Raw genomic sequence first — 15,948 nt, 5'->3', positions numbered from 1 at the left:
ACATCTATAAGTCAGTAATATACTCTTCACATTCTTATATCTTTTCAATCTCCATGTTGTGAGACACACCACACCATGCTTCCTGATAAAGTTCATGTTGAACTTGAAATAAGAAATATACTTATAAGAATATGTTCACATCATTCCATTATAAAACTGAGTTACTAACTCTGAAAGATGATTATTTAATGAGTGACATGCACTGCTAGTATCTCATAGTAAAGCCTATACATGGCTCTTGCAACCTTACATCGAAGGAAAGTGTCATTCTATTTTGACTTTGACTTGTATAAGAAATTGTTTTGTTGCTAATCACCTTTTTCTTTCTTTATATTGCCAACAACAGATTTTGATATAAGATCATTAATCATTGATTGATAGACAGGAGCTCAAACATGTCATCTCATTGGGAGGAATCGCCGTTGTCGGTTGGATGTGAAGAATTTGCCTAAACTCGTGCACCTAGACAAAAGATCAGGACCACAAGGTTCATAATTCAAACCTAATAGTTGAAGAGTAAAAGTTAATAGATGAAATTATACTTACGTCGTCGTTTAACAATGACTTTGCATCCTGGAGACGCCTTTGAGAATGAGTAAAATCTTCTTTCGTTGACATTAGGTCTCAACCACAACGTCATACTTTGCAAAACTTTTGCCTCCTTCAAAATATATTTTGCCATCAGAAACTCACCTTCTTTGCCTGAAAAGAACTTGAACTCGCATGTTTTAAGATGCGAAGAAACACATTTCGGAACAAATACAGGATCCTCCCAATTCCCCTCGACATCTTCTATTATCTCATTGGAGGTGCCCTATATGAATATAGATAAAATAAATCAAAAAGCCATGCTAAGAAATGATAAATCACATATGATCCCAAACTTTAACAAACCTGAGAAAGGTGAAAATGTTGAAGGTAACGACACTTTTTGAGCATTTGAACCAACAACTTCCAATTATAGTTTATAGAGGAAAGTTTCAATTTGGTCAAATTATGGAAGGTGGGAATCTCACCATTAACCCGATACACCTAAGCAAATAAAAAGCATAGAAAGGTATATAGTTAGAATTAAGGTAGAAATTCTGAAAACGAAAGGAAAGGTATAAATCAAGTATGTTCATGGTAGATTTCAAACCTTATTTAAATCTATGATCAAACTCTTCACATTACGAAAGGCGTTCAAGGGAAAGTGACAAAAAGTGTTCATCAAAGTTGCTTTGCTCAACTTGCTTAAGGTTAAGCTTTTACACATCTCTTGATAGGCAAGGTTCTCTTCATAGGTAAGAACCTCTTGTGAGAGAAACGTTACCTCATTTACCTGTATATTCTCAAGATTGGGACATCCCGCCAGAAGCAATAAGAAACCTTGAACATTCCAAAACGACATATAGTCCAAACAAAGGGTTTTGAGGGAGGGGAGACTAATGGAAAAAATATCCTTGATAATAAAGAAATGCAACTCGAGATCAACAAGGGTCTTGCAGCTTAGAATGCTTCTGGGCAATTTGGCACGAGTAGCATCTGCTATGGCAAATGCTAAATCAATGAACTCGACTTTGCGTTGTAATACAAAGTTGATCCATTTTACGAACCTAGGAAAAGCAAGACGGCCGACTTGAAGATCACTATACCAGAGGTAAAGTTTGCAACACTTAATAGGATGAAGAGAGAGCAAAACCGAGGAGACAAGCTCGGTTATACGGAAATCGGTTTCTCTATCTCCTATTTCTCCTTCCACGACTCTGAGGGCAGGAACCGACCGCCATACATCAATCCACCTCTTCGAAAGGACACTAGTACGAAAGACATCCTTGGTAAAGAGAAAAGTGAGGATGTGGCATATGAGATCATCAGGTAAATCACTGATCCTATCCATTTGTAAGTTGAGAAAATTCTGCATAACATTCAGAAAAAATACATTAACACCACAATCAAGCATAATAAAAATCATCTAAACATGAAAATGATCTAATCACACTAAAATAGCATAGGTATTTTTTGTGAAAATTTTCTATGTTGAGAAAAGCCATAATGACAAAGAATAAAATTGAACACAAGGGGTGCGAAGCGAATTCAGTCCAAATGAAAAGTAGAAATGCTATTGGGCCAGAATGGAGAATGTACTAGCTACGCAGGGCCCAAGTGCCGCATCCATTTCCAATTAATTAAAAAAAGTCTAAAAATAAAAAGAGATAGAAAACTAGGTACTCGTGCATCGGTCACGCGCAGCACCTTCTTCTCCGGCGAGCCAACCAATTTCACGGTGGCGCCGGAGACTGAACAATCAGTATCAAAAAAAAAAAAGGCAAACTTCTACCCTATGGAAAATCCTATTCCGATTCCGAATCTTCCCACGAAAACATCATTAGAGACCTCTAACACCTAAAAAGAAAGCATGCAAGAATCACTTAACAAACATACAGTTCACGCACCTACGCTATATGCTACTAATTTGAGCGTATGAAAAGAGATACAAGTTGAATAGATTACCGTAGTATGATCAAACAGAGCCGAAAACTCTACCAAGAACTCCCCTGAGCTTTGATGAAAATGTTGAGAAAATCCACGTGCCTATGCTTAGAGGTGACGATGACGAAGTTAACGTTTTGTTTAGAGGTGATGATATGTGTGAAAAGAAAGAGTGAGAGGTTGAAAGGGATTGTGATGTGATGATGTTGTTATGGGTTAGAGGAGAGAAAAGTGAGTATGAAAATGAGAATGAGGAATGAGTTGAAGGGCCTCTGTTTGTTACGAGAGAGGGAGAGAGGGGTTATGTTGTTATGTTTGGGGAGAGAGAGGTGAGAGCATGAAGAAGGAGTGTGAGTGTATGAGAGGAATGTTAACCGTGGAGAGAATGAAAAAGAATTACTTATTTTGTTTTACTAAAAATATTCTTGATTTAAAATAGAATAAAAGAATGAAAGTATGGTTAAAAGAGGACAAAAGATTAGAAAAGAAAAATATGAATAGTTAAATGTTCAAAAATTAAATTGTAAAATTGAGTGAATAAAGAACATGCTATTACTCAATTTAATGGGGATAAGAAACAACTATATACTAGTATTATTAAAGAATATTTTTATGATAATTGTCAAAGTGTTTGGGTTTTTGACAACATTGAACCATGAACTTCCCATCTTCATAACTATTGATCCAAATCTCCAATTAGAAAAATTCCTTCTACAAAGTTGTACTAGAAAGCAGGATCTTTAATTATATGCCTTGTTTGCACCATTTGAACAAAAAAAACGAGAAAGATACACTCTTGCAAAGTGATGCACATGAACATGATTTTTTTAGGGACTTAATATTTCTTCAAAATCATAATTTTCTTGGAATTCTTAACTTTCTTGATTTCTTGTGACAAATCTGGGTCAAATCTCATATAATAATGAAAATATTCATGACAAGCCCATGTTTGACCTGATTTCCTAAAAAGTCAACTCTTGACTTTGATTACCAGATGAATATTTGATCAGTTGAATCAAATCTTGACTACAGTTAATTTGCAACCCTTGAGACTTTGGGATAGCTCATGATGGACATGATGACACCTCATGGTCTATGTTTACTTTGAAATCATGTTTTGGTTAAAAAGTCAACTCAAATTTGACTTTGACCAAAACCCTAATTTGGGAGCCAGATGAGTTAGGCATAGTTTGTAGCTTGAATCAATGATCTTAGATGCATTAATTATGAAACCTTGTCTTCTTAAGGATCATGAGGAGAGTGTAATGAGATATTGAAGCCTCACCTCACACTTTTGCCTTATACAAATCTTCAATTGAGGCTCCAATGAAACTTCTTTCTTGAGGCTTATTGGAGAATAAAACCTATGAGACTTTGTGACTCGATAGAGAGAACTTCATGTGGAAGTGAAGATAAATCCCTTGACTTAACTGAGTATAAGGCTATCATTTTTTAGTGATGTATGCCACAAGCTCTTAATTTTTTGCTAATAGGAGGTCCAGTGATGTATGCATGCATTTATCATGACCTATTGAGATATGTAATATGATTATGATTCAAACCTCTCTAACGTTAAAATGAGAGGGAAAATTTTAGAGTGCAACACTGTGGTTAATTGTGAGGGTTTTTTCGTATAGAAAAGAAACTCCTACTTCAAGGCTCAAATGGGTTAACAAAGATTTCACTCCTTTATAACTCCGGTGTTTGGGGATTTGAAATAATGCATGTACATCATTAGCATGGTTTTATTCAAAAGTATACAACTAGAGATTTTTTGCGTTTTTTGTTGTCATCATTCTTCCTCCGATCTTTGCCTAAGCAAGAGATTAGTATAGTTGGTATTGTAATGCTAGAAAAACATTTATTGAGGTAGAACGAATAGATTGCTTCAAGACAAACATATTATTTTATTATGATTTTCATTCAAAATTAACAAATTTGTTACATGCAAACAATGTTTAAACAAATAATGAAAGATTACAAATGAAAATGCAGTAAAGACTAAATGGTTTCCATTGTTGAGGATACTTGACCCTGTCTGGACTTATTGCTTTTGAATGCTTTCTACAGTTTAATGCTCACTCGGGAAAGGGATTCCCATTCCTATATGGCGTGAACATGATAGCTTTTAAATTGATCAAGTCTTGAAATTTGTCTTTGAATGCACTACAGCTCTTAATGGAATGGCCAAGCGTCCCTCAGTGGTATTCGCATCTAGCGTAGAAGTCGTGTCCTTGAGGGGGAAGCGATGTATGAGGGTCAGGTTCCCTTAATTGAACCAAAGAGCTCTTGATCAGATGAGGCAGTAGTTGGCTGTAAGGCATAGGAATCTAGTCAAATTTCCTTAGTGTCCTATTTGGTTCCTGTTGACCAAACTGAGCATAGGAGTGATACCGGCTCTAATTGAGCTCTTGGCTTTTGTGACTTGGAACAAGTAATGGTTGTTGGATAGAAGACCTTGAGAGAACAAGATTTGGATGGATTCCCTGAGGTAAACCACGAGAAGGGGTAATCATCCCTTCAGCTGCAGTTAGGATGGGAATGACTTTATATCCGAGCCATTTGGAGTCCTCGAATCAAGCAAGTCCCAAAATTTGTACTTCAACGCTTTGCAATTCTTAATGGAATGACTGGATGCCCCTTTATGGAATCCACAACGAGCGTTGGTATCATAATCCAGTGGAAGCTTTGCAAGAAGAGTAAACATACAAAACTCACTCAACTAAAGTTCCAACAAGCGAGGAAATAATTGAGCATACAACATTGGAATTGGATCAAATTGAATTTCATGCCTTCTCTTTGTTGTAACCTTGAGCTAATAACCGTGCCTTGTTTCTAGTTATTACTCCATTTTTGTCAAGTTTGTTACGAAATACCCACCTAGTACCAATTAATTTTTGTTATCTTGGATGAGGGACAAGGTTCTAAACATCCTTTCTCTTAAATTGATTTAATTCTTCTTGCATGACCATTAGTCAATACTCATAAAGTAATGCTTCCTTATCGCTTTTCGATTCAACTTGCGAAACAAAAGCAAAATGATGATAAAAGCTACTTTTCTTGGAGCGTGTTGTAACGCCATTTGTGATATCACTGAGAATATTATTGATTGGATGATCCTTTGATGTTCTTCAAGCTAAAGGAAGATCATCCACATTCTATAGACTTTGTTCTTTATCTTTGTCAGGAGCATTATCTTCCTCTTCCTCAATATCCATCGTATTGGGTTCGCCAACTCCCTCTTCGGGTTCTTGGAGTATATCTTCAAAAGATAAACCTGCATAATAAAGAGAAATACCTTTCCCGATATTTTTTGGGTAAGATTCACCAAAGGTAACATGTACAGACATCTCAATGGTAAGTAATATTTTATATAAATTCTATATGCTTTACTTGATTTGGAGTATCCAAAGAAGATACCCTCATTTGCTTTAGCGTCAAATTTGTCAAGGTTATCTTTTCCAAAAATGTTTAAGTGGACCACTCTAATTGAGCATTGTTCTTGCCAACTCCTCTAAAACACAATTTTTGTGCTCCACAACACCGTTTTGTTGTGAAGTTCTAGGAACTGAAAAGTTATGCTCAATATCGTGTTTGTCACAATAACTTTCAAAAAGATGATTTTCAAACTCACTGTGATCGCTTCGAATAGCAACAATTTTTAAATTCACTTTATTTTTAAATAACCTAGCAAATTGAGTAAAAGCGGAAAAGGTCCATAGAAAATGTCCACCTAGGCTTTTTGTCCTTAATGGACTGAAAAGGTCCGTGTGAAGAAGTCCAAGGGGTCTAAAGGTTAAAACAAAATTTTTCGAAGAAAGGAATAAACCAGAGCTCTTGATGCCACTTGTTAGACGCTACGCTACGATCTAGAGGGATAAGATCCCACTAAAAAAATTGTTAGTTTTTAAAAATCGTTTTTCAAATATGCCTTGCGGAAGCACTCCGGGATCGACTTATGTCTATTATGAACCGCTATTGGTAGAATCGTACATGCGACTAAATATTTAATAAATGTGTGATATGTTTAAGATGAGAACTACCTTGAATCAATTTATTTTGAAATATATATCGTTTGAACAATTTAAACACTCAAGCACCTACTTTCAATTAATATAATTGACAAAATTGACTTAGTCAATTGGTCAATCACTTGTTGTGCAAATATAATTATGCACAATCAATTTCACAAACAGTTGGTATGCAATTTATTGCACGCCAATATTGTCTAAGTATTGTTGATTGTGAAATCCGATTGCAATTAACAATTGTAATTTTCTATACAAAAACTATTTTGTATCAGAATTTAAACACTTGGGATTATTAGCGAATTAGCAATTGTATACTAATATTTGTAGTAAGTAATAAAGAAATAAGGAGAGAGAACACACAAAGATATGTTTAGGCAGTTCACTGATCGTCCTCACTACAACTACGTCTATGTCTTCCCCCAATTCCAATCGAGAATTGAGATAGTTTCTATTTCTTTGCAAGTGTTTTTACAAGAGAAGTTAAAGCAATAAACAAACAAACTCAGTTTTGATGTTAATTCTTTATCTTCCCTCCCCTTGATCTTAAGCAGGATCAAGTCGCCTAACAATGTCGAATCAATCCTCCGGTTACCGTTACTCCCTTGACCAGATCCGTGTCCTTCAAGGTTTTCACTCGGCTGAATTGCAATCGAAAATTATTGTCACCCAAGAACCTCTCAAGAACCTCTTCGGGTAGTCTTCTTTAAGACATATTTCAACCTTTTCAGGTAGTCGTCTTTAAATACATTCTTCATTCCTTGCTAAGAACTTTTTCAAGTGATCTTCTTTAAGACAAATTTCTATCTACTCTAAGAGCCTTTACAGGTGGTCTTCTCTAAGACAAATTGCTACCATTTCGAAAAATCATTTCAGATAGTCTTCTTTAAGACAAACATTCACATCCATTCAAAAGACCTTCTCAGGTAACCTTACAGAAGACATTACTTCGCTCCACTCATTACGTCGACCAAACATACGCATATGCATAAGCATACATAAACATTACAAAGCCAACATAAGCATAGTCATGGGACAGGTGCAAGCATGGAGTAAACAAGTTCAATGGGTTTAAAGAGATAAAATCTCGGGTTTGCATCAACATTAGCATACATACATACGCATTAGCATATACATATCATCTAGCGCAGTTACATACTACAAAAGCCCAGTTTCCAACCCTCGTGTTGTGATAGGAGTGTTTTCCGACCCTCGAGTCGTGGGTTTCTAAACATATCGTTTCCTTTACGACCCTCGAGTCATGAATATTTGACATGTTATTTTCTCCGACCCTCGAGTCGTGAGTCTCCAAACAGGTGAATCTTTTTTTCATGCAGGTAAGTTTGCTAGAACTATAGCAAATGATTACTCTTATGCAGGTACGCTTGTCAGAACCATGGCAGGTAAACCCTATTGGTGCAGGTGAATTCGCGATAACCCTCGCGAAGGATCCTAAAGGTGCAGGTAAAATTTGCGATAACCCTCGCAAATAACCCTAATGGTGCAGGTAAATTTTGCTATAACCCTAGCAAATAATCCTAATGGTGCAGGCGAAGTTGCGATAACCCTCGTAAATGACCCTAATGGTGCAGGCGAATTCGCGATAACCCTCGCAAAGGATCCTAATGGTGCAGGTGAGTTTGCGATAACCCTCGCAAATGATCCTATCGGTGCAGGTGAGCTTGTTAGAACCATAACAAGTGATCCCTCTTACAAATCCTCGCTATGTAAGACTCAGGCTTTAGCAGGACGGTTCTCTTCTCTCACACTTGAGCACAAGGTTCTACAAAGGGTTTCTTCAATTGGGTTTATCATGTTAGTCCCTCGGCAGTGATATTCTTCAAAGACTACAAAGGGGTTCACAAAAGGTTTTACAATATCGTTTTTCAAAGGGGTGCCTTAATTGGGTTTATCACGTTAGTCCCTCGGCAGTGATATTCTCCAAAACATCATCAATAACACACACAGGTTTTTTTTCTTTTTCAAAGTTACTAACATGCTTCAACTAACAATCATGCATCATTCAACTAACATATCTCATTTCATACATAACGCATATACATAAATTGCTCTCATTTATTTTGAGAAGCTCATTGCATCATACATCGCATGCATCATAACATTGCATAAAATCCAGGTTGCCTTTTTAGGCCGTGCTACAATCGAAACACAGTGATTCCTTTCGAAAGCATCTGCTTCGCATTCGAAAGAGAGGGGTATTTACCTTGGGTGGCATCTGTAAGCCCATCCCTCACGGAATTTATTCCCAATGCATGCAAATTTCAGGGCATTTCAGTGTCCAATCATCTTCTACCTTTAGATCACGATAGGCAGACGTGCCTATCTGATTCTTCAGGTTTAAGAAGATTGAACAGGGGTAGTTGTCATACCCCAAAATTTGCCCTCCGCATTTCATCCTCAATAATTCAAGGTTCAAGGGACTATTCAAAGCAGCATTCTCCTATAAATTGGAATAGAGGTGTGGATAACAGGTATTTTGGGACCCAAGCGCTTGGGCACAATTAACACAAGGGTTTTATCATTTTTGGGAGTATTTCAGGGTTTTTACTAACATTTTGATTATTATTTATTTTAACATGACTAACTATTTGTATTTAACATTGTTAATTGTTGTTAATATTAGGATTTTTTTTAATTAGCTTTTATTAATATTATTATTATTTTTATTAGGTTTTTATTTTTAGGTTTTATTAATTTTATTAGTAGTATTATTATTATTATGATTATTCATTAACTTAGTTGGGCAATAGGCCCATTAGGTATAGAAATACCCTAAATTGACCAATATAAAAGAAAATATTTTCCTAACAAACGGGGGGACCGAAAAAAAAACAGCTTGGACTACCAATCCTACTTTCATAAAAAGGATACGGTGCAGAGCCGAACAAAAACGCAAAATTTTAAGAAAAAAACTCCACTTCGATTTCCAGATTTCACGACAATTCAAAGGGTTTGAAGAATTCTAATATATTCCTGAGACCATTCCGAAGCTAGAGACATCATCACCCTCAATTGCCGCGTCCAGAATTGCTCTTTATTGCTCTCGATACAGGTATAGAGACACACCATTGTCAGGTTTCTTGAGCTGTGTTTTAGGATTTAGATTTGCAGATGAAATTGGACAAAACCGACGATACCAATGGACTCGGAAGGCGATTTTAAGTCGGGCCATGTCCTTGTAATTTATCTATTCATTATGTTTGCTTGGGTTCGAAATTGCAGGGACGGCCATGGCGGTTCGCGTACAGCCGCAGCGGAGAAGAAGACGCAACAGCGCGTCTGTTTTGTTTTTTTGAATTGTGGCTCGTTTTTTCATATATTACGGTCTGGTGTCTTAGTTTTAACAACACATGAACGCAGAGCAGTTGGCTTTATAGCGAGACCTGTATCCAAGAGGTTGCGAGATCGATTCTCAGCAACCTCACTTATTTTTCTTCAATTTTCTAGCAAGAACAGGCAGGCGAATCGAATGCTTCTCAAGCATGAGTGCGCACCGTACACTATCATGGTCAGCCATTGGATCTTCAGCAAGCAAGATCCAACACATCAAAACTGAAGGAGCACACTATGAACTCTCAGCTTGCCCACACTTAATAAAAGCCAGGTTCTTCTTAATTGTTTTATTCATTTAATTAATTAATAGTATAATTAAGTCAATATATGTTTATTTATATATGATTTAATTGTTAAATCAAATTAATAATGTAATTAAATTAAGGTTGGTAACTAAGGTTGAGTATTCTTCCCGATCATTCGATTAATTCGACTATTCGATTTAATTCAATTTAATCTTCTAATTAATATTATAAATCAATAAAAGATTATAAATCAAGAAAAGACCCTAGAAGATTGGGACCAAGACATTAGGGTTTGACCGATCCCATTGGCCCTTGGCCAAATATTAGGATTCAATTTATTATTCGTTCCGACTAAATCTATTGGTCGCAATGGTTAATAATCGATTAATTTAATTAATCAAATCCTATAAATTAAAATACAATTATTTTGCTAAATGGTTTTAACCATCTTATTGGTTATGATGATTAGCATATTTCTCCTTATCAATTCGTTATTATTTGTAATCGAATCTATCAGTTATGAGGGGTAACGATAAATTAATAAATTAATAATTAAAATACATCAATTTGCTAAAAGTGATAATCGAACCAATCGATTAGAATTGCCAGCAATCCTTTACTAATCTGTTAACTATGGCGATCGAATCTATTGATCGTTGCGGTTAATAGTGCCATATTAAATCAGGGTTGTACGCCCAAAACACTTAAAATACATCAAATCACAAACCACGGATTTTCATCTCTTCAATTCTGCGATGTTCAAACTACGATAAGGTAATTCAAAATACCTTCGGACTTCGCATTTCAAAAACAATTTCAAATCAACTTCAAACCATTCAAATCAAATTCTAAGGCGTACAATCCTGTCCCCGAACTACGTTGACTCTGATTCTCCCTAAGGAGATACGTAGGCACTTGGCAACAAGGCGAGTCCCCCTCCCTAAAATCTCAATTTTTCCCCTATTCAATTCCTTAGCCATAAACCTTTATCTTTGAAATATTAGCCTTTAGGAAAGGGTTGAGGGTGCCTAACACCTTCCCTCGACCTGAATATAGTATCTTACCCTGATCTCTAAACTGCGCAGGGTTTCCTATTCGCCCTTCAGAATAGGTGGCGACTAATCTTTAATTTTTAGGCAGGTTGCTACAGGCTTCAAGGGAATCGGAAACTTTAATACCAGCCTGTTGGGGAAACAATTATGGAGACTGCAGAAAGGAGACAATTCATTGTTTGCTAGAGTCTTTAAATGTCGCTACTATCCAAACTGTTCCATTGAAGAAGCAGCTATTGGTTATAATCCGAGCTACGCATGGAGAAGCATTTTAAGTGCCAAAGATTGTGTGCTTAAAGGGACCATATGGAGAATTGGAACTGGCTCAAAGGTGAGAGTATGGAAGGACAACTGGATCCCGGGCTTATATGGAAAACTGCAGCCTTCTCCTGGCTGTAAGGTGGATACTGATGCCACGGTGAGTGTGCTCATTGATCACAATACAGCAAGCTGGGACAGAAATCTGATTTTGGAGTGTTTCAACCCGACGGCTGCTCACAAAATTCTTAGCATCCCGCTGTCTTGGCGCAATCCTGAAGATGAATTACAATGGATAAGGGAGAAAAACGGGCAATACTCTGTGAAATCAGCTTATCACGCGCTTCAGAATGAAACTCTTAGCAAATTCCCAAGTACGTCGGGCACGAACTTCAGTCAAGTTTGGAAGAAAGTCTGGCATTCTCAACTACCTCCACGCGTAAAGAATTTCATTTGGAGATTAGGTAAGAACATTCTGCCCACCAAAACCAATCTCCAACGAAAAGGCATTAGCTTAGATTGTTTATGTTCTTTCCGTGGTCTTGAATATGAGTCCTCCAACCACTTGTTCTTGCAATGTGAATTCACTAGAGCTGTACATTTCTCCTCCCCTTTAGGTGTTAGAATTCCGTCTTCGTTAGACATTCTTGAATGGCTGGATTTTTGTCTTGATAATACAGATTTGCTGCGAACCCAAATGTTATGCTCTATGCTCTGGAAGGTTTGGAATGCTAGGAATCAGTTGTTGTTCAAACAGGTTGCCAAAACCCCTGTGTGTGTGTGGCTATGGAGGCTTGGGACAGCGTGAGCGAATTTAATGTTGCGAATCCAACACCCAAGAAGGCGAAGCTGGCTCCTATTGCCTGGAGAGCTGACAATCAGGATAAAGAGATGGCTATAATTCAAGTGGATGCAGGGTGTTTTGAGGATGGGATGGTGGCTTTTGGCTGCATCTTTAAGTCCTGGGATTCTAGAGTTCTTTATGGCGCGTGCAGGCGGGAATCTATGACAGTTGAACCTGCTATGGCTGAACTTTTAGCTATCAGGTGGTGTTTGCAAATTGCCAAAGAGCTCCGGTTGGACAAGGTCCTGGTGCAATCCGACGCCCTAACAGTGGTGGATTGTATCAACTCCATCAACACCATTGCAGAGCTCAACTTGATAGCTGGAGATGGTAGGGGTTTATGTAATAGTTTTGTTTTCTGTTCTGTGATGTATCTTAATAGATGTTTCATTTCTGATGCTCATAATCTTGTTAGATGGGGCAAAACGTTAGGGGCGAGATCGTGGGTTTCTGATCCCCCTTGTTGTTCTTCTGTATTTCCCCCTGGGGCTTCTCCTTATTAATGAAGTTGTTTTCCATTAAAAAAAAGGATACACCCTTTTGAACTGACCTATTTTTTTCCCCAAATTACCCTTATAAATTTAAACTGTTCCTAACTTTGTTAACTGCTTGAAACATGAAGTGCCAAACTTATCTTTTACTTTGCATTATTTCTTTCTATTCTACGTGTGTTGTTACTGGCTGCACAATAGTAATAAATTTTAATAACTGAATGTCCGTTATTTCCAAGCAAATAGTAATAACTGAATATCATTGTAATAAGTTTTCAATTGGTATTCAATTTCACAATAACTGGAGGCATAAATTAAACACTAGGCATTCTTCAATAGGCTTTGATGTTTTGGCTTTTCTTCTCCCCATTGTAAGTAATGTTTGTTTTCATAAAGATTACGTGTGTCTGTGTCTCTGTATCAATTTGGTTACAATATTCACCATTGTAAGAGAACTAACATTGAAAAAGTTAAAAAGCAAACTGTATAATATTGACCTTCATATTTTCACATGAAATTTGGTGGTTGAGAATAATTTTGTAAAGTTATAAATTTAATGAATTAGAATTTGACTCTATTAAAATGTTTTGATTTTTTTAAATTTTGTTGTACTCTTATTTTTATGTTTGTATTTGATTACGTTATGCTGTGTGTATTTTATTTTTTTCTTTCTCTCCCTATTTTCTCTATAGACCACAATAATGATATTTTTCATTCAATTATATTTAGTTATCATAATTTTTACTAAATAATTTTGTTTAAATTGTGTGTTTTTACTAGAGTGAGGTAAAGAATATGAAATATTTTAAAACATTTTAGTAATTAGTTTCTTACAAATGAAACATGCTTGCTAAATATAAATTATCAATTATCTGTGCATTGATAAATTGGTATGAAGATTACATTTCTTTTAATTAATTACACTTTAATGACAAAATTCGTAAACATTTTGAAGTTGTGTATTTATCATCGTATTTTAAATTATAATAATTGGTTTCAAGTAATATTCTTATCAAAGAGATATATGCACGAAAATTCTTATAAAAAATGGATAGAAGAGCACGAGAATTAGGGATGGCAAAACGGGCCGCCCGCCCCGCCCCGCACCGTGCCCGCCTAAAGCCCGCCAAACAGTGAGCGGGGCGAGCAAGCCCGCCAAGTAAAATGGGCATGAAAATCATGCCCGCCCCGCCAAGGTGGCGGGTTGGCGGGCGGCGGGCTTGCCCGCCTATTTTATTTATTTATTTTCTTTTATTTTTTTAATAGATTAATAGACTTTTTTTTGCATTTCAATTAAATTTTTCACTTATTTTTAGAACATTTTTTTTATAAAGCATCTTTTAAATAAATTTTATCTAAAAAATATTGCATATATTTACAAATAAATGTATAAAATAAAACCATTTAAAATTTGAATGACTAGAATTAACTAAATAAGGGCAGGATTAAGGCGAAATTAGATGAGACGGGCTTTAGCGGGCGGCGGGTTTTGGCGGGACGATATTAGGCGGGCGGCGGATTTTGACGGGGCGGTCTTTGGTGGGCGGCGGGCCCAAAACCTCAACCCAACCCGCCATTTATTGGCGGGGCGCGGGTCGGCCCGGCGGGCCACCGCCCATTGTGCCACCCCTAACGAGAATAACCACGAAAGTGAACAAATGACCACGAAAGTGCCTATCACGAAGTTTACACAAAAAATACTCTTTTATATTTTGATGCCTAAGCGAATTAGAGAGAGAGATGGATTAGAAGTTAAGATATATTGAAAGTAAACATTATCATCGTATTTTTATTTTTTAATAACTATCTTCAAATAATATATATATTTTTAAAAGAGACGTATGGGAAAAATATAATAAAATACATACATGAATTTCTGAAATAAAAAAGGCGAACATACAGACACGCGAGTTAATAAAATATTTTAAATTAAGATTAATATGAAATATGAAATAAAAAAAATACGTTTGTGTTTTGACGCTGTGCACATTAAAAAAAGCGGACAAACGGGCACGGGAGTGCCTGTTTGAACGCTAGTGAGAATAATGTCACATACTTGTGGGTTAAAAAGTTATACATGGAGAGGTTTATTAAAAAAAGTTTGAAAAAACCAACTCTGCAGTTATACACGTCTTTTTTGAATTACTATATACATATTGGAAAAAAATTGCATCTTATTATTATTTCATTTTTATTACAAATTGTATTTAAAAGGGTAAAATAGGAATGAAAATAGGCCAGTCTAAAATGTCCTATCCTCTTTATATATAGTTATAGATTATTATTATTATTATTATTATTATTATTATTATTATTATTATTATTATTATTATATAAAACGGTTCTAGAGTAATAATTATTTTACATTTTATCATTTACATAAATAAAAAAAAATTAAGTTTATAAAAAATTATATAAGTATTAGTCACAATGATCTTTTAAGGAATCGTATAGAAGAATTTTAAAAAAAGTATTGTGCGTGGATGGAATTAGTGGATAATGAAAAAAAATATTTAAAGAGAAAATGTAACTACTATTACAGAGATTAATTAATCACGTTTGTTTGGGTCTATGGTTGAAAATCGAAACAAACTTATACAAAATAAAATAAACACATGATATGTTATAAGCAACAAATGAAATACTCACCTTATCATAAGTCTGACAAATATCAGTGCAATCTTTCTATATGTAGAATTCAAAAATAAAAATAAATGGTAAAACAATTAAAAATTAAAAGATAGAGCAGAAGATGAAGAAGAAAAATAGAAAAAGGTTACATAAATCGCTGAAAATTTTGGAGAATATGAAAAATAGATGGGGTGTAGATGTAGTTGTAGTAAAATCATTATGTGATAATGTGAATGGATGTAATAATATACTACTTAATTAGCTAGAAGAGTTGGGATTCTTGAAATTGACAACTGAAAAAATATGGTATTGAAAACAGAGAAAAGTAAAGAAGAAAGTGAAACGTTTGAAAATATTTAAACGTGAGAAATTGTTTTTGGAACTTTTGTTTATTGGATGGTTGGAGTACATAGAAATTAGTGGTGCAGTAATAAGTTGGAATAATTAATATTGAATTTTAATTAATACATTAAATAAAATTTGTTAGACCGTTTTCTCATATTAAAAGATATGAAATATAATAATAATTATTACTAATTTAATGCTTAATAACTATAATATTATTAATATTAT

At 35.4% G+C, this 15,948-nt stretch overlaps 1 protein-coding gene across 1 annotated transcript; it reads right to left on the bottom strand.

Moving 5' to 3' along the window:
* Positions 1–398: 398 nt before the first annotated feature.
* On the bottom strand, positions 399–5,690 carry LOC131657685 (FBD-associated F-box protein At4g13985-like). Its single transcript, XM_058927054.1, has 7 exons — positions 5,639–5,690; positions 2,377–2,385; positions 2,212–2,279; positions 1,139–1,897; positions 895–1,032; positions 694–814; positions 399–502 (listed from the first exon to the last, which is right to left on the bottom strand). The coding sequence occupies exons 1-7, from the start codon at positions 5,688–5,690 to the stop codon at positions 399–401; spliced, it is 1,251 nt and encodes a 416-aa protein (XP_058783037.1).
* Between the last annotated feature and the right edge of the window lie 10,258 nt (positions 5,691–15,948).

This window comes from Vicia villosa, linkage group LG3 (assembly GCF_029867415.1).
Source record: "Vicia villosa cultivar HV-30 ecotype Madison, WI linkage group LG3, Vvil1.0, whole genome shotgun sequence".
Classification (NCBI taxonomy): Eukaryota; Viridiplantae; Streptophyta; class Magnoliopsida; order Fabales; family Fabaceae; genus Vicia; species Vicia villosa.
This window is presented reverse-complemented; position numbering and strand designations above follow the sequence as displayed.

Excerpts from the sequence above, each read along its gene's own strand:
- LOC131657685 (XM_058927054.1), bottom strand. The coding sequence starts at position 5,690 with ATGGATATTGAGGAAGAGGAAGATAATGCTCCTGACAAAGATAAAGAA. Across the intron at positions 1,033-1,138 it reads TGATCATAGATTTAAATAAG|GTGTATCGGGTTAATGGTGA; the intron begins GTTTGAAATCTA and ends TTATTTGCTTAG. Across the intron at positions 503-693 it reads GTTCTTTTCAGGCAAAGAAG|GTTTGAATTATGAACCTTGT; the intron begins GTGAGTTTCTGA and ends TTCAACTATTAG.